The sequence below is a fragment of the Pelophylax lessonae genome (genome assembly GCF_965119305.1).
Source record: "Pelophylax lessonae genome assembly, chromosome: 5".
NCBI classification, from domain to species: domain Eukaryota; kingdom Metazoa; phylum Chordata; class Amphibia; order Anura; family Ranidae; genus Pelophylax; species Pelophylax lessonae.
Window position 1 is genome coordinate 561,249,621 of NC_138772.1, and position 23,924 is coordinate 561,273,544.

Sequence of the window (23,924 nt, forward strand, 5' to 3'; positions counted from 1 at the left end):
TCGCTGGGACTTTCCCCTCATCCTGAACTTTCTATGTGTTCAGGTAGACCCTCCCTACAGCTATACAAGTCTGCATGGCACAATTAGTAATGAGGGTGTAGCACCCCCCCCCCCCCAGGCAGTGAATGACCCCCAGGTGGCATTTTAACGTCTCAGGGTGGATTGCGGTGTGAAAAAACAATCGGTTGGGAGCCGGTCACATTCGTCTTTTTATAGTTTATTTGCTCAATAAACTTTAGAAGAGAAGGTGGGGGTGGGGGTGGGGGTGGGGGATACTCCGAAACCGCTAAATACCCCGACCTTCTTCTATCAGCAAAACAGAAGCTGCTTCTTATTGGAGGAGCCACCTTCCAGTAATGGCAAAGCCAAAGGTGGCTCCAATCTTTCAGTATCAGTCTCCAAATTTCCATAGATCCAATAGGAGCAGCTATGGATTGTCCTAATATTTTAGCAGCAGCCAACCAATAGCAATTGGTTCTCTGAGCCCATGTGACCAGTCAGAGAGCTCAGTAATTGGATCACCATGCTGTGTCCATCCAGAAGAAGCTTTTCCTAAGTTCTCCTGGACATCCTTCAGCATAATAATAAGTCTCCTCTGAAGATGTTCCCTCTGGATAACCACATTCTCGCTTCTTCTAGAGATGATCCCTTTGGAAATCCACCTTCCTGCTTCTTCTAGAGATGCCCCCTCTGGGTATCCACCATCCTGCTTCCTCTAGAGATGCCCCCTCTGGGTATCCACCATCCTGCTTCTTCTAGAGATGATCCCTTTGGAAATCCACCTTCCTGCTTCTTCTAGAGATGCTCCCTCTGGGTATCCACCTTCCTGCTTCTTCTAGAGATGCCCCCTCTGGGTATCCACCATCCTGCTTCTTCTAGAGATGCTCCCTCTGGGTATCCACCATCCTGCTTCTTCTAGAGATGATCCCTTTGGAAATCCACCTTCCTGCTTCTTCTAGAGATGCCCCCTCTGGGTATCCACCATCCTGCTTCTTCTAGAGATGCTCCCTCTGGGTATCCACCATCCTGCTTCTTCTAGAGATGATCCCTTTGGAAATCCACCTTCCTGCTTCTTCTAGAGATGCTCCCTCTGGGTAGCTAATTCTGTCTCTGTTACTTTAGGCTCTAGAACAAGCCAGCTCATTTTCTTTGGGCAAAGAATGGGGCTAGATTCCAAGAAGAAGAAGAGAGCTCCTCACTGTGGCATCCTCTCCAGGCCAAGGCCAAGAAGGGAAGGCAAAGGTCCTCACAGCGATATCCCCACCAGGCAGAAGCTTTCCGAGGGAAAGAACCTTCTAGAAGGTTGCTTCAAATTGATATTCTCCCTCAGCCTTTGGAGTAAATCTTCCAGTGATAGTTAAATATTCATCACTCAGATATTTCTACTTCTCACCTCGGCACCGGAGTCATTTCCAGCTTGGGAGTTCCCACAAGTTCCTCGGCCAAATACAGTCTGCCCCGGGCAGGGGAGGACTGGGTCAGGGGGCAGGGGGGTAATTGCCCCCTGGGCCACTCTGATGCCTTGTAAAAAGGCTGAACAGACATGCTTAAAGAATTCCTGGTAAAGAGAAGTAAAAAGTCCCCACCGCTGACCTACTGAGTGCGGGTTGAAGACAAGAACATAGAGCGCAGGCCTCCTTCCCTAGTAGATGGTTTAAACTGTCTGAGCAGAGGCCGGTTCCATGCCTCACTGGAGACTCTCCTCCCCTGGGCAGCCCCAACTGAGCTGTCCCAGTTCCCCCCGCTGGCCAGGTTGGGAACCCAGATTCAGCCGGTGAGTAGAGAGTACCTGGAGCGGAGCTTCAGCCTGGAATAGGGAGTCAGGAGGAGGATGGGAAGAGGGAGAGTGGTAGAGGGGGCCGAGTTGCTGCACCATGGGCCTCTGGTTTGTACTCTCCCCCTGGGCTGAAAGTTGCCAGTCTGCCCCTGGCCCCGGGTTCAGCATATTTATAGCAAAAATCTGCAAAATTCAGATTTGCCTCTGGAGTTCGCTTGTTTTGTGGTGTAATTTGTCTTCATTGGAGTTTATTTTATTTATTTTTTGTTACATTTTGTTGCATTTAATTTTTTTTTTTTAGGCAATAGCAAAATAACACTTTCACATTGCCGCTTTTCTTTTAGGTTTTTCCATTTGTTTTAATTTCTAACATCTTTTATTATCTTATAGGAATCTTATATAGATTTTTTATTTTTTTTTATTTTTAAATTAAGGTTTTCACGAGGTCTTAAAATATTAAAGTAACAATAGATAAATAAATTAAACATTTCAATATTTTATTTTTTTTATTTTTTTGATGTTCTTTAGGTTTTTTTTTTTTTTTTTTTAGGCAATAGCAAAATAACACCTTCCCGTTGCCACTTTTCTTTTATGTTTTTTCCATTTGTTTTAATTTCTGACATCTTTTATTATCTTATAGGATTCTTATATAATTTTTTTTTTTAATTAAGGTTTTCACGAGCTCTTAAAATATTAAAGTAACAATAGATCAATCAATTAAACATTTCAATATTTTATTTTTTTTTTTTTTTTTTTGGTGTTCTTTAGGTTTTTTTTTTTTTAGACAACAGCAAATATAGATAAATAATAATAATAATAAAAAATAATAACGTTTACCCTTCTAACACTGGGCACATGCTTGTGTTACTGTCTAAAGATTTACAGTTGCTGTTTAGACTTCTATTTTTTTTTCCTGGTCGTCTAAAAAGATTTAAAACACAAAAAAATGTCTATAAAATATATTTTTAATTTTTTAAATTTTTTTTACCTTTGGGGAATGCACTCGTGTAAGCAACAAACCCCTCCCACTAGTACTGAGCTGTCACACTGACCCCGCCCAACTAAAGAAAAAAATATTCCAAAATTCTGACCAATCAGATAGATGGGAGAATGGATCTTATGCACAAAGTGCAACCAATGAGAAGGCTCGATGAGTGGCCATTGAAGGGTTAATGAGGGTAATGGGGATATGGGGAGGGATTATGGCGGAAGGTTCCGGATAATCAGCTCAGCCGGTAATGAATTGGCCGTCTCTCCTCTCCGGATTATTATCTCCGAGGTCTTCCCCGGTGGAGGGGGGAGGGAGAGTCGGAGAGCCGCCATGACACAGGCAGCCAACCACTGAGGAGCACTCATAGACCTTCCTTGTGACGTCATCATGTGACCCTGGAACCGCCCCCTTGGGGGGTCACCCGAGAGCCAATCATTAAAGGGGAACTCCGGACAGAACCGCTCCCATCGGGGTCTCCTGAGAACTAATCAGTAAAGGGGGTCACATGAGAGCCAATCATTAAAGGGGAACTCTGGACAGAACCACCCCCTTGGGGGTCTCCTTAGAGCAAATCATTAAAGGGGAACTCCGGACAGAACCGCCATCCTTGGGGGCCTCCTGAGAGCCAATCATTAAAGGGGGTCACATGAGAGCCAATCATTAAAGGGGAACTCTGGACAGAACCGCCCCCTTGGGGGTCTCCTTAGAGCAAATCATTAAAGGGGAACTCCGGACAGAACCGCCATCCTTGGGGGCCTCCTGAGAGCCAATCATTAAAGGGGGTCACATGAGAGCCAATCATTAAAGGGGAACTCTGGATAGAACCGCCCCCTTGGGGGTCTCCTGAGAGCCAATCATTAAAAAGGGTCACATGAGAGCCAATCATTAAAGGGGAACCCCGGACAGAACCGCCCCCTTGGGGGTCTCCTGAGAGCCAATTATTAAAAAGGGTCACCTGAGAGCCAATCATTAAAAGGGGAACTCTGGACAGAGCCACCCCCATGGGGGCCACCTGAGAGCCAATCATTAAAGAGGAACTCTGGACAGAACCGCCCCCATGGGGGCCACCGGAGAGCCAATCATTAAAAGGGGTCTCCTGAGAGACAATCATTAAAGGGGAACTCTGAACAGAACCGCCCCTATGGGGGTCTCTTGAGAGTCAATCATTAAAGGGGAACTCCGAACAGAACTGCCCCTATTGGGGTCTCTTGAGAGCCAATCATTAGAGGGGAACTCCACACAGAACCGCCCCTATGGAGGTCTTCTATTAGCCAATCATTAAAGGAAACTTCGGACAGAACAGAAGCGCCCCTATGGGGGTCTCCTGAGAGCCAATCATTAAAGTGGAACTCCAGACAAAGCAGAACTGCCCCCTATGGGGAACTCTCCTGAGCCAATCGTTAAGGAGGAAGTAAGGACAGAACTGCCCCTATGGGGGTCATCTTCTGAGAGCCAATCATTAAAGGGGAACTCTGGACAGAACAGAACCGCCCCCATGGGGAACTCTCCTGAGCCATTCATTAAAGCGGAATTCTGGACAGAACAGAACCACCCCTATTGGAGATCTTCTGAAGGCCAATCATTAGAGGGGAACTCTGGACAAAACAGAAGAGAACCGGCCTCCAAGGACATCTCCCGACAGCTACACATTAAAGGGGAACTCCAGTCAAAACATTACAGAACTGTCCCTATGCAGATATCAGATCTAATTTATGGGGAACTCCAGAGAAAACAGCACAGGACTGCCCCTGTGATGATCTGAAAGTGGGAGGGACTCCGGACAGAATAGAACAGAACTGACCCCACTGGGATGTCACAGATCTCATTAAGGGGGAACTCCAAAGAAAACAGCACAGAACCGTCCATACAGTGATGTCACAGGTCTCCTGAAAACCATTCATTAAAGGGGAACGCCAAGCAAAACAGAACAGGAATTTATCATTTAAGGGGGACGTCACTTAACTGTTTCGGCTTCAGGTGTCGCTCCGGCAGCAGGAGATGAAGTCTGACTGAGAGATGACATCAGCAGCTTGATGCACCCGAAAACTCCTCCCCCAACATTGTAATCAGGAAGAAGCCTCGGCCGGGAGGAACTCTCGCCCGCCATCTTTGCTTAGAAATTGTCCGGGGTCACCATCATGAAAGTCCTGGCGCCTGTGCAGTCCTTGGTGGTTTCACAAATGTTTGACACATTGTGAGGATGGGTCAGAAATTCAGACAAGATTTTATTACGGTCACCCATCATTGCAGGTATGGGCGTCACAGGACAGGAAGTGAGGAAGAATCTCCTGTATGGGTTTCACAGTACAGGAAGTAAAGGAGAATCTTCCATATGGGGTCAAAAGACAGGAAGTGAGGGAGAAACTCCCATATGGGGTTACAGGTCAGGAAGTGAGGGAGAATCTCCCAATTGGGTGTCACAGGACAGGAAGTGAGGGAGAATCTCCCAATTGGGTGTCACAGGACAGGAAGTGAGGGAGAATCTCCGATATGGGTGTCAAAGGACAGGAAGTGGTGGAGAATATCCCATATGGGTGTCACAGGACAGGAAGTGAGGGAAAATCTCCCGTATGGTGTCAAAGGTCAAGAAGTGAGGGAGAATCTCCCATATGGGTGTCACAGGACAGGAAGTGAGGGAGAATCTCCCATATGGGTGTCACAGGACAGGAAGTAAAGGAGGATCTCACATATGGTGTCACAGGACATGAAGTAAAGGGGAAGCTCCAATATGGTGTCACAGGTCAGGAAGTAAGGGAGAATCTCCAGTATGGGGTCACAGGCAGAAAGAAAGAAAAAAACACTTGAAAAAAAGATTACCTATTCTATCCAAGCTCAAAAATAAATGAGGGCACCATGGAATCCTAGGGGTACCTCAAAATGTGGCTGACCTCCCATCTGATCTCCCACCATAGTTTTGGGTCCAATGTCATTGGCAGAACCAGCGGGATGACACCTCCTGGCCTGGTCTATAGGAACGATCTAGAGCACTGAGAGTTCCCCTTCTTGTCTGGTCTATAGGAACAATCTAGAACACTGAGAGTTCCCCTCCTGGCCTGGTTCTAGGAACACTCTAGAGTGTTGAGTTACTCTCCTGGCCTGGTCTATAGGAACGATCTAGAGCACTGAGAGTTCCCCTTCTTGTCTGGTCTATAGGAACAATCTAGAGCACTGAGAGTTCCCCTTCTTGTCTGGTCTATAGGAACAATCTAGAGTGTTGAGTTACTCTCCTGGCCTGGTCTACAGGAACAATCTAGAGCGATGAGAGTTCCCCTGCTGGTCTGGTCTACAGGAACAATCTAGAGCACTGGAAGCTCTCCTCCTGACCTGGTCTATAAGAACAATCTAGAACATTAAAAAGTTCTGCCCCTGGTCTGGTCTATAGGAACAATCTAGAGCACTGACAGTTCCTCTCCTGGTCTGGTCTATAGGAACACTCTAGAGCAGTGGTCTCCAAACTGTGGCCTGAAAGCCAGATACGACCCGTTGCTTGCCTTTATCTGGCCCTTGGGGCACTATTCCTCCTACTGACACCAACAATGGGGGCATAATTCTTGCCACTGACACCAACAACAGAGTATTGAGAGTTACTTTTCTGCTCTGGTCTATAGGAACAATCTAGAGCACTGAGAGCTCTCCTCCTCGTCTGGTCTATAGGAACAACCTATAGCACTTTTAGGTCTCCTCTTTGCCTGGTCTATAGGAACAATCTAGAGCACTGAGAGCTCCCCTCCTGGTCTGGTCTATAGGAACAATTTAGAGCACTGAAAGCTCTCCTCCACTTCTGGTCTATAGGAACAATCTAGAGCACTGAGAGGTCTCCTCTTTGCCTGGTCTATATGAACAATCTAGAGCACTGACAGTTCCCCTCCTGGTCTGGTCTATATGAAAAATCTAGACCATTGAGACCTCTCCTCCTCATCTGATCTATAGGAACACTCTAGAGTGTTGAGAATGTCCCTCCTGGATTGGTCCATAGGAACAATCTAGAACACTGAGAGTTCCCCTCCTGGCCTAGTCTATAGGAACAATTTTAGAGCATTGAGAGCTCTCCTCCTGCGTGGTCTATAGGAGTGACCTAGGGCATTGAAAGTTTCCCTCTTGGTCTGGTCTATAGGAACAATCTAGAGCACTGAGAGCTCTCCTCCTGGCCTGGTTTATAGAGACAATCTAGAGCACTGAAAGTTCCCCTCCTGTTCTGGTCTATAGGAACAATCTAGATCACTGAGAGCTCCCCTCCTGGTCTGGTCTATAGGAACAATTTAGAGCACTGAGAGATTTCCTCCTGGCCTGGTCTATAGAAATAATCTAGAGCACTGAGAGCTCTCCTCCTGGCCAGGTCTAAAGGAACAATCTAGAGTATTGAGAATTCCCCTCCTGGCCTGGTCTATAGGAACAATCTAGAACATTGAGAGTTGTGCCCCTGGTCTGGTCTATAGGAACAATCTAGAGCACTGAGAGTTCCCATCATGGCCTGGTCTATAGGAACAATCTAGAACATTGAGAGTTCTGCTCCAGGCCTGGTCTGCAGGAACAATGTAGAACACTGAGAGTTCCCCTCCTGACCTGGTCAACAGGAACAATCTAGAGCACTGAAAGTTCCCCTCCTGACCTGGTCTACAGGAACAATCTAGAGCACTGAGCTCTTCTCCTGACCTGGTCAATAGGAACAATCTAGAACATTCAGAGTTCTGCCCCTGGTCGGTTCTATAGGAACAATCTAGAGCACTGAGAGTTCCCTTCCTGGCCTGGTCTATAGGAACAACCTAGAACATTGAGAGTTCTGCCCCTAGTCTGGTCTTCAGGCTTTGGGCAGGTTGGACTTTGGTCAGTGGGAGAAAGCAATGCCCCATAGTTTTTAATGGGAGGAATAGTGCCCCATTGATGTTGTCAGTGAGTGGAAAGATGTCCCATCATCGGTGTCAGTTGGTGGAGTAGTTCCCCAAGGGCCAGATAAAGGCAAGCAAAGTGCCACAGTTTGGAGACCACTGATCTACTGTCAGTTGGTGGAGTAGTGTCCCAAGGGCCAGATAAAGGCAAGCAAAGTGCCACAGTTTGGAAACCACTGATCTAGAGCACTAAGATCTCTTCGCATGGCCTGGTCTATAGGAACAATCTAGAGCGCTGAGAGCTCCCCTCCTGGTCTATAGAAGAGGGAAGGACTGTTCAGGAGAAGTGAGTAGGACTGTGGCATTTGTTCTGAGTGTGACATCATCCCCGGGACCGGTACCGGAGTGTTTGTGAATTACACATTAGTACAACCTAAGGTGTAGAGAGGTAAAAGGAGGGGGTTGTACTATGAGGCCATGGACCACCAACACCCAGGCAGACCCTGAATGTAACATGGTAGCAACCAGCATTCCAGTATCGAGTAAGAGTCGGCGGTACTCCCGTGTTCATCTCCTACAGTAATGCCCCGATGCTGGAACTGGCTAAAGAACCCGCCACCAGGAGGTGATAAAATCTTCTTCACCCCACTTTCTACTAAATTTACCCTCCACGTGCCACCACTTTCACCATCCTCTAATCAGACTGGAACCTCCTAATTACAGAATGGTAATGCGGCTTCAGAGGTCTCTACTTCGGTAATCCCTTTTACAGGGTCCACGTCTCCTCCTTACTTACCCCCTTCCACTATAGAAAGGTGGTAACAATCCAGCACTCTACAAATCTTATCCTTGTTGAATTGGAAAGTCTTTGAAAAGTAAACTTAATGACGAAATGCGTAGGTTGGAATATTTTGATGGGTGTTGTGACATACAAGAAGGGAGTTGTGGCGATATTAGCACTCATGGAACATCAGTGGAATCGCTTTTGTGGCTGGTTTTCTATTTATAATGAGCAGATTATATTATGTAGTTTCTAGCTTTGTATATCAGGAAATAACATGAAACTTTGTTTAAGCCAACATCTCTGAAGCGAAGTTACCTTTCTGTAATGGTACAAATTATGGTGAGCTGTAAGAGAAGAAGCCATCAGCCGGTGTAATGGCTGTAGGGTGCGTGGAGCGCATTGACATAACAACATTCAGGACAAGGCCACCTTTTGTGCAATGGACCTACCTGTGCTGGAGTTGCGGCTCCGGAACTTCTTGTCCAAGTCCACCTTCATGGCCTCAATTTCATCCACGGAGGAGGCCCTGCGGATGCTGTAGAAGCTCTCGCGGGAGCGGCTGCGGGTGAGGCTGCAGTTGGAAAAGGACATGTCGAGGTTGAGGTGATCCTTGTCCATCCGTGGAGAAGACTCCACCACTGGATCTTTACCGCCATCGCCCTCCAGGAAAACCTTGGACTCCGCACTGCCGATCAACACCTGCTGGTCCTCAGGCCGAGAACCGATGCAATTCTCAGCTGGAGTGGTGCTGACATCTTCCAGGGCCACCGAGTCACTGGTGTGCTTGCTGAAGTCCACGACCACTACATCGGGGTCGTCCTGGGGCAGAGACTGCTTGCTGCCCGCCAGAGCCAATAAGGTGGGGAGCTTCAGGCGGAAGGATTTCCCGCGACCTGCAAGAGAAGAACATTTGGTAATGCACAATGTGAGCAAATGGATGTCCTGCATGGGCAAAACCCATCAATGTACAACCCACAGAGGCCACACACATCAATGTTTGACCCCCACATACCACACACATCAATGTACGACCCTTAGAGACCACACACATCAATGTACGACCCTCAGAGACCACACACATCAATGTACGACCCTCAGAGACCACACACATCAATGTACGACCCTCAGAGACCCCCACACATCAATGTACAACCCACAGAGGCCACACACATCAACATACGATCCTCAGACACCACACACACCAATGTATGACCCTCAGAGACCCCACACATCAATGTACAACCCACAGAGGCCACACACATCAATGTTTGACCCCCACATACCACACACATCAATGTACGACCCTTAGAGACCACACACATCAATGTACGACCCTCAGAGACCACACACATCAATGTACGACCCTCAGAGACCCCCACACATCAATGTACAACCCACAGAGGCCACACACATCAACATACGATCCTCAGACACCACACACACCAATGTATGACCCTCAGAGACCCCACACATCAATGTACAACCCACAGAGGCCACACACATCAACATACGATCCTCAGACACCACACACATCAATGTACGACCCACAGAGACCCCACACATCAATGTACGACCCTCAGAGACCACACACATCAATGTACGACCCTCAGAGACCGCACACATCAATGTATGACCCTCAGAGACCACACACATCAATGTACGACCCACAGAGACCACACACATCAATGTATGACCCTCAGAGACGACACACATCAATGTATGACCCTCAGAGACCACACACATCAATGTACGACCCACAGAGACCACACACATCAATGTACGACCCTCAGAGACCACACACATCAATGTATGACCCTCAGAGACCCCACACATCAATGTATGACCCTCAGAGGCCACACGCATCAATGTACGACCCTCAGAGAATACACACATCAATGTACGACCCTCAGAGACCACACACATCAATGTACAACCCACAGAGGCCACACACATCAACATACGATCCTCAGACACCACACACACCAATGCACAACTCTTAGAGGTCCCACACATCAGTGTACGACCCACAAAGAACACAAAGATCAATGTATGACCCTCAGAGACCACACATATCAATGTACGACCCTCAGAGATCACACACATCAATGTATGACCCTCAGATTAATGTATGACACTCAGAAGCAATACATATCAATGTATGACCCTCATAGACCACACACATCAATGTACGGCCCTCATAGACCACACACATCAATGTACGACCCTCAGAGACCACACACATCAATGTACAACCCTCAGAGACCACACACATCAATGTACGACCCTCGGAGACCACACACATCAATGTACAACCCACAGAGACCACACCCATCAATGTACGACCCTCAGAGACCCCACACATCAATGTACGACCCTCAGAGACCACACACATCAATGTATGACCCTCAGAGACCACACACATCAATGTACGACCCTCAGAGACCACACCCATCAATGTACGACCCTCAGAGACCACACCCATCAATGTACGACCCTCAGAGACCACACCCATCAATGTACGACCCTCAGAGACCACACACATCAATGTACGACCCTCAGAGACCACACACATCAATGTATGACCCTCAGAGACGACACACATCAATGTATGACCCTCAGAGACCACACACATCAATGTACAACCCACAGAGGCCACACACATCAATGTACGACCCTCGGAGACCACACACATCAATGTACAACCCTCAGAGACCCCACACATCAATGTACAACCCTCAGAGACCCCACACATCAATGTACAACCCTCAGAGACCACACACATCAATGTATGACCCTCAGAGACCACACACATCAATGTACGACCCTCAGAGACCAAACACATCAATGAATGACCCTCAGAGACCACACACATCAATGTTTGACCCCCAGATACCACACACATCAATGTACGACCCTCAGAGACCAAACACATCAATGTACAACCCACAGAGGCCACACACATCAATGTACGACCCTCAGAGATCACACACATCAATGTATGACCCTCAGAGACCACACACATCAATGTACGACCCTCAGAGACCAAACACATCAATGAATGACCCTCAGAGACCACACACATCAATGTACGACCCTCAGAGACCAAACACATCAATGTATGACCCTCAGAGACCACACACATCAATGTACGACCCTCAGATTAATGTACGGCCCTCAGAGACCACACCCATCAATGTATGACCCTCAGAGACCACACCCATCAATGTATGACCCTCAGAGGTCACACACATCAATGTTTGACCCCCAGATACCACACACATCAATGTATGACCCTCAGAGACCACACCCATCAATGTACGACCCTCAGAGACCACACCCATCAATGTACGACCCTCAGAGACCACACCCATCAATGTACGACCCTCAGAGACCACACACATCAATGTACGACCCTCAGAGACCACACACATCAATGTACGACCCTCAGAGACCACACCCATCAATGTACGACCCTCAGAGACCACACACATCAATGTACGACCCTCAGAGACCACACCCATCAATGTACGACCCTCAGAGACCACACACATCAATGTATGACCCTCAGAGATCACACACATCAATGTACGACCCTCAGAGACCACACCCATCAATGTACGACCCTCAGAGACCACACACATCAATGTATGACCCTCAGAGACCACACACATCAATGTACGACCCTCAGAGACCACACACATCAATGTATGACCCTCAGAGACCACACACATCAATGTACGACCCTCAGAGACCACACACATCAATGTATGACCCTCAGAGACCACACACATCAATGTACAACACTCAGAGACCACACACATCAATGTACGACCCTCAGAGACCCCACACCTCAATGTACGACCCTCAGAGACCACACACATCAATGTACGACCTTCAGAGACCACACACATCAATGTATGACCCTCAGAGACCACACATCAATGTATGACCCTTGTGTACCATACAGGTCCATTTTATGGGGGCTGCAAGGGTCAGGATATATGTGACGAAGTGATTGGCTGTTGTGGATTATAAAGGACTGTCTAAGACATTTCTCTGTCAGTATCAGTAACATAAGGTGGGGCGGTGGCGGTCTTACCTGCGGGGAACCAGTGTGACTGCACCCGGTGGTTGGAGTTTTTGTTCGGAGATGTCAGGAGCTCCTTTTCCATCACAACCTCAAAGTTCAGGATGAACATGATGACGGTCCCATCCTCATTCTTCACTGGCACTACGTCAACCAGACACAGGAAGCAGGTTCCTGCAGGAGAGACAAATGTATGACATCACTATGACATCACTATACAAAAGAGAGAGAAACACTGCTCAAGGTAATGGGAAGCTTGATAACCAACAGCGGTGCTCGCCCCGGCTCGCCTCCGTGGACAGTCAATAATGAAAAGAAATGGCTGCACTCAGATGTGGTCAAAATCCAGGTTTATTGGACATCCAATGTGGCAAACAAGTGGCAAGGTAGACGCGTTTCACACACCAAGATAATAAATAAGCACACATCTTAGTGTGTGAAACGCGTCTACCTTGCCACTTGTTTGCCACATTGGGATGTCCAATAAACCTGGATTTTGACCACATCTGAGTGCAGCCATTTCTTTTCATTATGACATCACTATGACATCACACTGAAAATCCCTTCCCCTATATCACCCACTACTCGGGTCAGCAGATCTATTTTTTGCATCTGTTAGGAACAGATTCCCTCTCTGACCTCCAAATTTACCTCAACCCCTCACTACATAGAGGTCATCCCTCGCTATATAGAGGTCACCCCTCGCTATATAGAGGTCACCCCTCGCTATATAGAGGTCACCCCTCGCTATATAGAGGTCACCCCTCGCTATATAGAGGTCATCCCTCACTATATAGAGGTCACCCCTCGCTATATAGAGGTCACCCCTCGCTATAGAGACTACCCCTCCCTTCAGAGACTGGGCCACAGGGCAATATTCCAACATGATAATGACCCCAAACACACCTCCAAGACAACCACTGCCTTGCTAAAGAAGCTGAGGGTAAAGGTGATGGACTGGCCAAGCGTCTCCAGACCTAAACCCTATTGAGCATCTGTGGGGATCCTCAAACAGAAGGTGGAGGAGGGGAAGGTCTCTAACATCCACCAGCTCTGTGATGTCATCATGGAGGAGGGGAAGAGGACTCCAGTGACAACCTGTGAAGCTCTGGTGAACTCCATGCCGCAGAGGGTTAAGGCAGTGCTGGAAAATAATGGCGGCCACACAAAATATTCACACTTTGGGCCCAATGTGGAGATTGTCACTTAGGGGTGTACTGACTTTTGTTGCCAGCGGTTTAGACATTAATGGCTGTGTGTTGAGTTATTTTGAGGGGACAGTAAATTTACACTGTTATACAAGCTGTACACTCACTACTTTACATTGTAGCAAAGTCTCATTTCTTCAGTGTTGTCACATGGGATGGGTGTACTTACTTTTGTGAGATACTGTAAATGTCCTGTGGCCCCCAGGTGTGCGGTCCCTGGACATTACCTCCATGTAATATATCTATATAATATCCTGTGGCCCCCCAGGTGTGCAGTCCCTGGACATTACCTCCATATAATATATCTATATAATATCCTGTGGCCCCCCAGGTGTACGGTCCCTGGATATTACCTCCATGTAATATTTCTATATAATATCCTGTGGCCCCCAGGTGTGTGGTCCCCGGACGTTACCTCCATGTAATATATCTATATAATGTCCTGTGGCCCCCCAGGTGTGCAGTCCCTGGACATTACCTCCATATAATATATCTATATAATATCCTGTGGCCCCCCAGGTGTGCGGTCCCCGGACGTTACCTCCATGTAATATATCTATATAATGTCCTGTGGCCCCCCAGGTGTGCGGTCCCCGGACGTTACCTCCATGTAATATATCTATATAATGTCCTGTGGCCCCCCCAGGTGTGCAGTCCCCGGACGTTACCTCCATGTAATATATCTATATAATATCCTGTGGCCCCCCCAGGTGTGCGGTCCCCGGACGTTACCTCCATGTAATATATCTATATAATGTCCTGTGGCCCCCCAGGTGTGCGGTCCCCGGACGTTACCTCCATGTAATATATCTATATAATGTCCTGTGGCCCCCAGGTGTGCGGTCCCCGGCTGTTACCTCCATATAATATATCTATATAATATCCTGTGGCCCCCCAGGTGTGCGGTCCCCGGACGTTACCTCGGCGCGGCGTCTCCTCCGCTCCTGGCAGGCTCTGCTCGCTGTCTCAGGATGAAGAGAGAGTTTACAATGCAAATTCCCGGAGGAGAAGGAAGATCAGAGATCCGGGAGAGCGCGTCTGACGGGTGACATCTTCCTCCACTAACTCACATCCACAAATCTCTCTGCTCTGCGTCTTATAATCCGCTCATTAGACGATCTATGCCGACCGGCCGTGAATGGCGCGATCCCGCAGGTCGCCTACACCTATCGCACACCGGCTAAAGGTCGGCCAATGGCTCCTCGCCAATTCCTCCAAATCAGCAAAAGTCTGAAAATGGAAACTCGTGATTTCTACGCAAAGTGAGAAAAAAAAAATCGTAAAAATAGACCGCCAAAAAAAAGGCAAAATACGGCTAAAAATAAAAAAGGACGAATCGGTGTGAAGAAATAACTGACGCAATACAGAAGCTCGGGGACGTAAAGAACACGCAGCTCCATTCCAGGGAACATTCGCTGCAACATATGCCGAGTGAAAATCCACATTTACCCACACCTGTCCTACAAGGTGTGTGCCGAAACATTCACCTGGTTTATCAATGTGAATGGCACATTCACCCACCAGGTTTAACCTGTATAATTGTCTGGCTGAGATGGTGAATCCCTTAGGCCCTTTTCACACTTGTGCGACCTAAAAGTCGCGCAATTTTGCCAAGATTTTGAAGCAATGCCTGTGTCTATGGACCTCAAAACGCATCAAAGTCAGACCAAAGTAGTGCAGGGATTACTTTGAAGTCGATGCGACTTGAAGTCGCACAGATATGAACAGTACTCATTGGAAATCATGGAGTGTGACTTGTCATGCGATTTTGCTGCCCCAAGTCGCAGGACAAGTCGCACACGTGTGAAAGGGGCCTTACTGATGATTGATTTTTGAGGATTTGTGTTTTACCCCCTCTCAGCACATTCAAATTTCAAAAATTGCAAAAATGTTTAATAAAGAACAAAATTATAAAAGGAGCGCCCCCAGATACCAATAAACCCATTCAATCAGGTATGTGGGGTGACTGCCCCCCTCCATGCTTATACAGCCTACATGTCCTTCAACCTTGGGGTACATCTCCTGGCTGGCCTGGCCAGATTCTCTTTAGTATTGACCCCCCAACCCATGGCCCATGCCCAAAAGAGGAAGCCATCAAGACTTGAGGGTCTATAAACTGGCCAGATTCTCTTTAGTATTGACTCCCCCAACCCATGGTCCATGCCCAAAAGAGAAAGCCATAAACACTTGAGGGTCTATAAACTGACCAGATTCTCTTTAGTATTGACCCCCCCAACCCATTGTCCATGCCCAAAAGAGGAAGCCATCAACACTTGAGGGTCTATAAACTGGCCAGATTCTCTTTAGTATTGACCCCCCAACCCATGGTCCATGCCCAAAAGAGGAAGCCATCAACACTTGAGGGTCTATAAAAACTGACTTTAGGGGCCCTGACAAAATGAAAACAGTTATCAAGCCACTGATTAGCAGAGGACAGCCTAAGTCTGCACCATCCAGTGGCCATCAGAAAGGCACATGCTGGTCTAAAGGGATGCTGAGGTTTTGTTCTTTTACTCAGATTCATCACTCGTCATCACTTACACTCTCAGCCCTCATCAAAATAAGTGGCTACATAGGGAGATAATGAGAGAGCAGAATGAATGGTAGACGCAGGAATAAAGGAAATTAATTCAGATGGGGAGCAGGAAGCTTTTGTGGGGTAACGGTGTCTGCATGCAGTGTGTTTGTAGGGTGTACACAGCGAAGGCTTCTGCCCGCTCACCAATCCTGATGATACCAAGGCTCAAGGGAACAGGCTCATAAAGGATCTGCAACCAGTGAAGGCTGCCTGGCTACAAACCTGGTGCCACTGGGATTCTGCTGGGTCTATAACGGTGATGATGAGAATGACCCCCGACAGTCACTCCACTGATAGGAAGCTCCCGATGGTGGATCTGCCTTCAGGTGTAACGTTGACTTGTTGGGAGTCTCCCAACGCTGTCCAGGCCATGGCGCCAACTCAAACTTCCTGGAGTTGCCCGATCCCTGCTCCCTGAAGGCCGTGGTCCCAAGAGAAAGAGCTCCACCCCAGACCAGGCTATTTATGTCCTCATCCCACATTCTTCCCTCCCCAGTCAGCTGGAACTTGTAGTCTGCAGCAGCACTGGTTCCATGTAAATCCTGGCTCCCCGGATCACATGTCCCATGTTCCCCTGCTTTCAATAGTGGCCTCTCTCTCTCTGCCTTCAGGAAATGATGTCACAATGTCCAGGTTGAACACTAGAGGGAAATAAACTCAAGGCAGCCATTGTTAAAGAATGTCCAATGATGACAAGCCAGACTAGCCAGCACCTGGCTCTGAGTATAAGAGCCAGACACTCAGAAGACCTGGGGCACTCAGTAGAAGAACTTGAATATTCACCAGGAGAGCCAGGTTGCTCATTAAAAAACTCAGGACACTCAGAAGAACAACATCTGAGGTATACAGAAGAACGATTGAATCACAAAATTGGAGCCTGGGGGCACTCAGGAGAAGACCAATGGCACTCAGTAATAGACATGAGTCACATAGTAGAAGACCAATGGCACTCAGTAATAGACATGAGTCACATAGTAGAAGACCAATGGCACTCAGTAATAGACATGAGTCACATAGCAGAAGACCAATGGCACTCAGTAATAGACATGAGTCACACAGCAGAAGACCAATGGCACTCAGTAATAGACATGAGCCACACAGCAGAAGACCAATGGCACTCAGTAATAGACATGAGCCACACAGCAGAAGACCAATGGCACTCAGTAGTAGACATGAGCCACATAGTAGAAGACCAATGGCACTCAGTAATAGACATGAGCCACATAGCAGAAGACCAATGGCACTCAGTAATAGACATGAGTCACATAGTAGAAGACCAATGGCACTCAGTAATAGACATGAGTCACATAGCAGAAGACCAATGGCACTCAGTAGTAGACATGAGCCACATAGCAGAAGACCAATGGCACTCAGTAGTAGACATGAGTCACATAGTAGAAGATCAATGGCACTCAGTAGTAGACATGGGTCACATAGTAGAAGACCAATGGCACTCAGTAGTAGACATGAGTCACATAGTAGAAGACCAATGGCACTCAGTAATAGACATGAGTCACATAGTAGAAGATCAATGGCACTCAGTAGTAGACATGAGTCACATAGTAGAAGACCAATGGCACTCAGTAATAGACATGAGTCACATAGTAGAAGATCAATGGCACTCAGTAGTAGACATGGGTCACATAGTAGAAGACCAATGGCACTCAGTAGTAGACATGAGTCACATAGTAGAAGATCAATGGCACTCAGTAGTAGACATGAGTCACATAGTAGAAGATCAATGGCACTCAGTAGTAGACATGAGTCACATAGTAGAAGACCAATGGCACTCAGTAGTAGACATGGGTCACATAGTAGAAGACCAATGGCACTCCGTAATAGACATGAGTCACATAGTAGAAGACCTGCTCATCTGCTTTCCATCTCCTGCTAATTCAGAGTTGTCGGCTCAAGTTAGGAGCTTACTGGATTTCCTTTTTTCTAATAAGATACCTGACACACCTACTAGAAGCTTTAGGGTACTCAGCAGAAAACCTGGGACACCCAGATGAAGACATGGGACACTCAATCAAAGACCTGAGGGAACCCAGTACAAGACCTAGGGAAATGAGCAGAACATTTGGAGCACTCAAATGAAGACCAGGGGCACTCGGAAGACCTGGGGAACATAGCAGAAGACTTAGGGCACTCCGCAAAAAACACTTTAGGCACCCAAAAAAAAGGGGTACTCAGTATAAGACACTTAGTAGAGGATCAGGACACCTAATAAATACACTCTGAAGAAGATCTAGGACTCCCAGTAGAAGACCTAGGGCACCTATTAGAAGACTTATGGAACTCAGCAGAACACCTAGGTCACCCAGATAAGGCATTTAGCAGAAGACCAGAGGCTTTCAACAGAAGACCTGGGGCACTCTGTATAAGATCCAAACACTCAGAAGACGACCTAGGGCACGCTGTATAAGATCCAAACACTCAGAAGACGACCTAGGGCACACTGTATAAGATCCAGACACTCAGAAGAAGATTTGGGGCACTCAATATAGGATCCAGGCATTCAGAAGAAGACCTGGACCTTTCCGTAGCAGACCAGGGGTACTCAGTAGAAGTGGGATAGTTAGAAGACCTGGTGCACTCAGCAGAAGACCAGGGTCACTCAGTAGTAGACACAAGGAACATAGTAGAAGACCTGGGGCACTCAGTAGCAGACTTTGGGTATTCAGCAGAAAACCAACGGCAATCAGCATTAGACACAAGGCGCATAGTAGAAGACATGGAGCACTCAGTAGCAGACTTGATGTACTCACTACAAGACCAGGGTCACTCAGTATCAGACCTTAGGTCTTCAGTAGAAGACCAGGGGCACTCAGTAGCAGACCTTAGGTTTTCAGTAGAAGACCAGGGGCACTCATTAGCAGACCTTAGATCTTTGGTAGAAGATCAGGGGCACTCAGTAGCAGATCTAAGGTTTTCAGTAGAAGACCAGGGGCACTCAGTAGTAGGCACATAGTAGAAGACCAGGGGCACTCAGTAGTAGGCACATAGTAGAAGACCAGGGGCACTCAGTAGTAGGCACATAGTAGAAGACCAGGGGCACTCAGTAGTAGGCACATAGTAGAAGACCAGGGGCACTCAGCAGTAGGCACATAGTAGAAGACCAGGGGCACTCAGTAGTAGGCACATAGTAGAAGACCAGGGGCACTCAGTAGTAGGCACATAGTAGAAGACCAGGGGCACTCAGCAGTAGGCACATAGTAGAAGACCAGGGGCACTCAGCAGTAGGCACATAGTAGAAGACCAGGGGCACTCAGTAGTAGGCACATAGTAGAAGACCTGCTCGCCTGCTGTTTCTTTTCATCTCCTACTAATTCAGAGTTGTCAGTCAAGTCGGGAGCTCATTGGATTTTCTATTGTCTAAAGGAAAATTATTAAATAAAATGTATTTTTTTTTATATTTTAAGTTACTTTTGTTTATTTTGGTGGTTTTTGTTAACAATGACCATAATTATGTATGACATCACAATAAATTCCCCAAAAATAAGACGAAAGCATTTAAAAAATGCTTTTATTTTTCTTTGTTTTAATTTTGAAAATAAGAAGAAAAAGGGGACATAACAGCAATGTTTGCACGGGTGGGGCTCGTGTTATCGTCTCATACTGTTGATCTCAAATAATAATTCACAGCATAAAAAAAGAAACAAAAACACAAAAAAAAGGGTAAGGACACAGAATTCCCGTGTGAAGTGTTTGGGGAGAAGTAACATGTGCCCATGTGTGAGTAAATGCCAATGCAAAAGCCACAAGCGTTTCCACCAGCACAGCCGCATAAAGCTATTCACTTTCTCTGGCGGCTGTACAGAACACATGCGGCTCCCCGGGCACCGCAAAGTGCCAGGGATTTTATGCCTCAGCACATCGCAGCTGCTAAGCATGCGTGTCCATGAGACCTTAACCTTTCACAATGTATTTGTATATAAATCCAATCCACTTCCGTGAGCAGCTGAAGCTGGTCCATGGTAAACAGAAGGTTTAATTATTTGCCTGCTCCTTCCCCCGCCAAAATAAATAGACATTTGTAAACAAACATTTCACCCCAAAAAAAGATATTTCAACCAGGGGCACCTAGTAGAAGACTGGGGGCACGTAGTAGAGGACCTAGTGCACCAAGCAGAGCACCAGGGGCACCTAGTAGAAGATCTGGGGCACATAGTAGAAGACCTGGGGCACCAAGCAGAGCACCAGGGGAACTCAGATAAAGACCAGGGTCATTTAGATAAAGACCTGGGGCAGTCAGATAAAGACCAGGGGCACTCAGATAAAGACCAGGGGCACTCAGATAAAGACCAGGGGCACTCAGATAAAGACCAGGGGCACTCAGATGAAGACCAGGGGCACTCAGATGAAGACCAGGGGCACTCAGATGAAGACCAGCGGCACTCAGATGAAGACCAGGGGCACTCAGATGAAGACCAGGGGCACCTAGTAGAAGACTTGGGGCATGTAGTAGAGGACCTAGGGCATCAAGCAGAGTACCAGGGGCACTCCGATAAAGACCAGGGTCATTTAGATAAAGACCTGGGGAAGTCAGATGAAGACCAGGGGCAGTCAGATGAAGACAAGGGGCAGTCAGATGAAGACCAGGGGCAGTCAGATGAAGACCAGGGGCAGTCAGATGAAGACCAGGGGCAGTCGGTAGAAGGCCTTTGAACTCAAAGAATAACCCGGGACATTCAGAGGAAGACCCAGGGCACTGAGCAGAAGACTGAGCATTCAACAGGAGAGTCGGGGTGCTCAGCAAAAGATCTCAGGGCACAGAAAAAGACCCAAAGCACTCAATAGGAGACCTGAGGTACTCAGTAGAAGAGGGACAGTTAAAAGAAGTTCCAGTGCACTTATCAGGAGACCATGGGCACATAGTAGAGGACCTAGGGCAGTGATGGGGAACCTTGGCACCCCAGATGTTTTGGAACTACATTTCCAATGATGCCTACCTACACTGCAGAGTGCATGAGCATCATGGGAAATGAAATTCCAAAACATCTGGGGGTGCCAAGGTTCGCCATCACTGACCTAGGGCAATAGGCAACACATCAGGGGCACTCAGTCCTTGGAACTCAGAAGACCTGGAACATTCAGCAGAAGACCCAAGTGACTAAGAAAAAGACCCAAAGCATGTAATATGTGACCTGAGGTACTCAGTAGAAGCAGGACAGTTAAAAAGTTCCAGTGCACTTATCAGCAGCCCTGGGACACATAGTAGACCTTGGGCACTTAGCAGAACACCAGGGGCACTTAGATAAAGAGGAGGGAAACTCAGTAGAAGGCCTTGAAACTCAGAAGAAGACACGTGGGATATTTAGAAAAACACCCATTGCACTCAACAGACCCAGGGCACTCGGCAGACTCAGGGCACTCGGGAGACCCAGGGCACTTAGTGATAGACCAGAAGCACTCAATATTAGACCTGGGGCACCTAGTGGAAGATCTTGGGCACTTACTATGACTTCAGGCACTTAGCAGAATATCTGGGGCCAGGGGCACTCAGTAGAAGGCCTTATAAGGCAGAAGAACATTCATAAGACGACCTAGAACACTCAGCAGAAGACCCGGGGCACCTAGTAGACAACCCATTGGCACTTAGTGGAACATTTGGAGCACCCAGAAAACATCAAGTTCACCTAGTGGAAGACCAGAGGCAGTCATTTTACCAGGGCCCCTGGTAAAAGACTTCAGACACTCAGCAGAACATCTGGGGTACTCAGTAGAAGTGGGACAGTTAAAAGAAGTTCCAGTGCACTTATCAGGAGACCAGAGGCACTTAGTAGAGGACCTAGGGCACTAAGCAGAACTCAGTAGAGGGCACTCAGTAGAGGGCAATGGAACTCAGAAGAACACCCAGAACATTCAGTTGAAGACCCAGTGACTAAGAGGAAGACCCAAAGCATGCAATAGGTGACCTGGGGTACTCATTAGAAGCAGGGCAAATAAAAGAAGAATTCATCAGCAGACCTGAGACACATAGTAGACCTTGGGCACTTAGCAGAACACCAGGGGCACTTAGATGAAGATGAGGGGAATTCAGTAGAAGGCCTTGGAACTTAGATGAAGGCATGTGGGATATTCAGAAGACCCAGTGCACTTAGCAGACCCAAGGAACTTAGTAAAAGACCAGAAGCACTCAATATTAGACCTGGGGCAACTAGTGGTACACCTAGGGCACTTCATAGAGGACTTCAGGCACTTAGCAGAACATCTGGGGCCAGGGCACTCAGAAGAAGGCATTGGAATGCAGGAGAACATGCAGAAGGAGACCTAGTGCACTCAGCAGAAGACCTAGGCCATCTAGTAGACAACCCATTGGCACTCAGCAGAATGCTTGGAGCCCCCAGAAAAACACCAATCTCACTTAGTGGAAGACCAGAGGCACTCAATATAACACATGGGGCACCTAGTGGAAGACTGCAGGCACTTAGCAGAACATCTCGGGCACTCAGTAGAAGACCTGTGACACTCAATATAAGATCCAGACACTCAGAAGAAGATCTGGAGCTTTCAGCAGAAAACTTTGATAATTTACCATCAGAGTCTGGGCGTTCAGCAAAATTAAAATCACCCTCAGTAGAAGATCTAGGGAACCTATTAGAAGACATATGGCACCCAGCAGAACACCTAGGATACCCAGACAAAGATATAAAACACTCATTAGAAGACCCGAGTTACTCAAAAGAAGACCTTTAACATTCAACAGAAGAGCTGAGTTGGTCACCAAAAGTCTCAGGGCACTCAAGAATAAGGTCCAGGAGACTAAGAAAAAGGCTCAAAGCATTCAAAAGGAGACCTGTGGTTCTCAGTAGAAGTGGGACAGGAAGAAGAAGACTCAGTGCACCAATCAGGAGACCTGGGGTACTCAATATAAGATCCAGACACTCAGAAGAAGACTTGGGGTACTCAGATGAAGACCCGTGACACTCAATATAAGATACAGACACTCAGAAGAAGGTCTGGAGCTCTCAGCAGAAAAATTTGATCATTTAACATCAGAGTCTGGGCGTCCAGCAAAAGTAAAAGACCCTCAGTAGAAGATCTGGGGCACCTATTAGAAGACATAAAGCACCCAGCAGAACACCTAGGATACCCAGACAAAGATATGGGACACTCATTAGAAGACCCGAGACACTCATTAGAAGACCTGGGGCACTCAGTAGAAGACCTTGAACGTTCAACAGAAGAGCTGATTTGGTCACCAAAAGTCTTAGGGCACTCAAGAAGAAGGCCCAGGTAACTAAGAAAAAGGCTCAAAGCATTCAATAGGAGACCTGTGGTGCTCAGTAGAAGTGGGACAGGAAGAAGAAGACTCAGTGGACCTATAAGGAGACAAGGGGCATTCAATATAAGATCCAGACACTCAGAAGAAGACCTGGGGTACTCAGTAGAAAGCCAAGGTACGAAGAAGAAGACCTGAAGCACGCAGTAGGAGATATTGGGTGCTCAGTAGAAGTTGGACAGGTAGAAGAAGATCCAATGCACCTATCGGGAGACCTGGGGCACTCGGCAGAAGACCGGGACACACAGTAGTAGACATGGAGCACATAGTGGAAGACCTGCTGAGTAGAAAGACAGCATGAAGCTGAATCGCTCGTCATACACAAGTGTTCAATGTCATCATGGGACGCCACGACCAGACCCGTATGACCGGCCATTCACCTACTCTG

General features: G+C 47.4%; 1 protein-coding gene across 2 annotated transcripts in view; it reads right to left on the reverse strand.

Moving 5' to 3' along the window:
• The window catches only part of KCNH2 (potassium voltage-gated channel subfamily H member 2), a 275,734-nt gene that overhangs the window by 131,097 nt on the left and 120,713 nt on the right, over positions 1-23,924 (reverse strand). For both annotated transcript variants that reach the window (XM_082258537.1, XM_082258536.1), the window contains exons 3-4: positions 12,478-12,639; positions 8,828-9,271 (exon numbers count right to left, since the gene is read on the reverse strand). In XM_082258537.1, the coding sequence (XP_082114663.1) occupies positions 8,828-9,271; positions 12,478-12,639 (606 nt within the window). The remainder of the gene's footprint in view (positions 1-8,827; positions 9,272-12,477; positions 12,640-23,924) is intronic.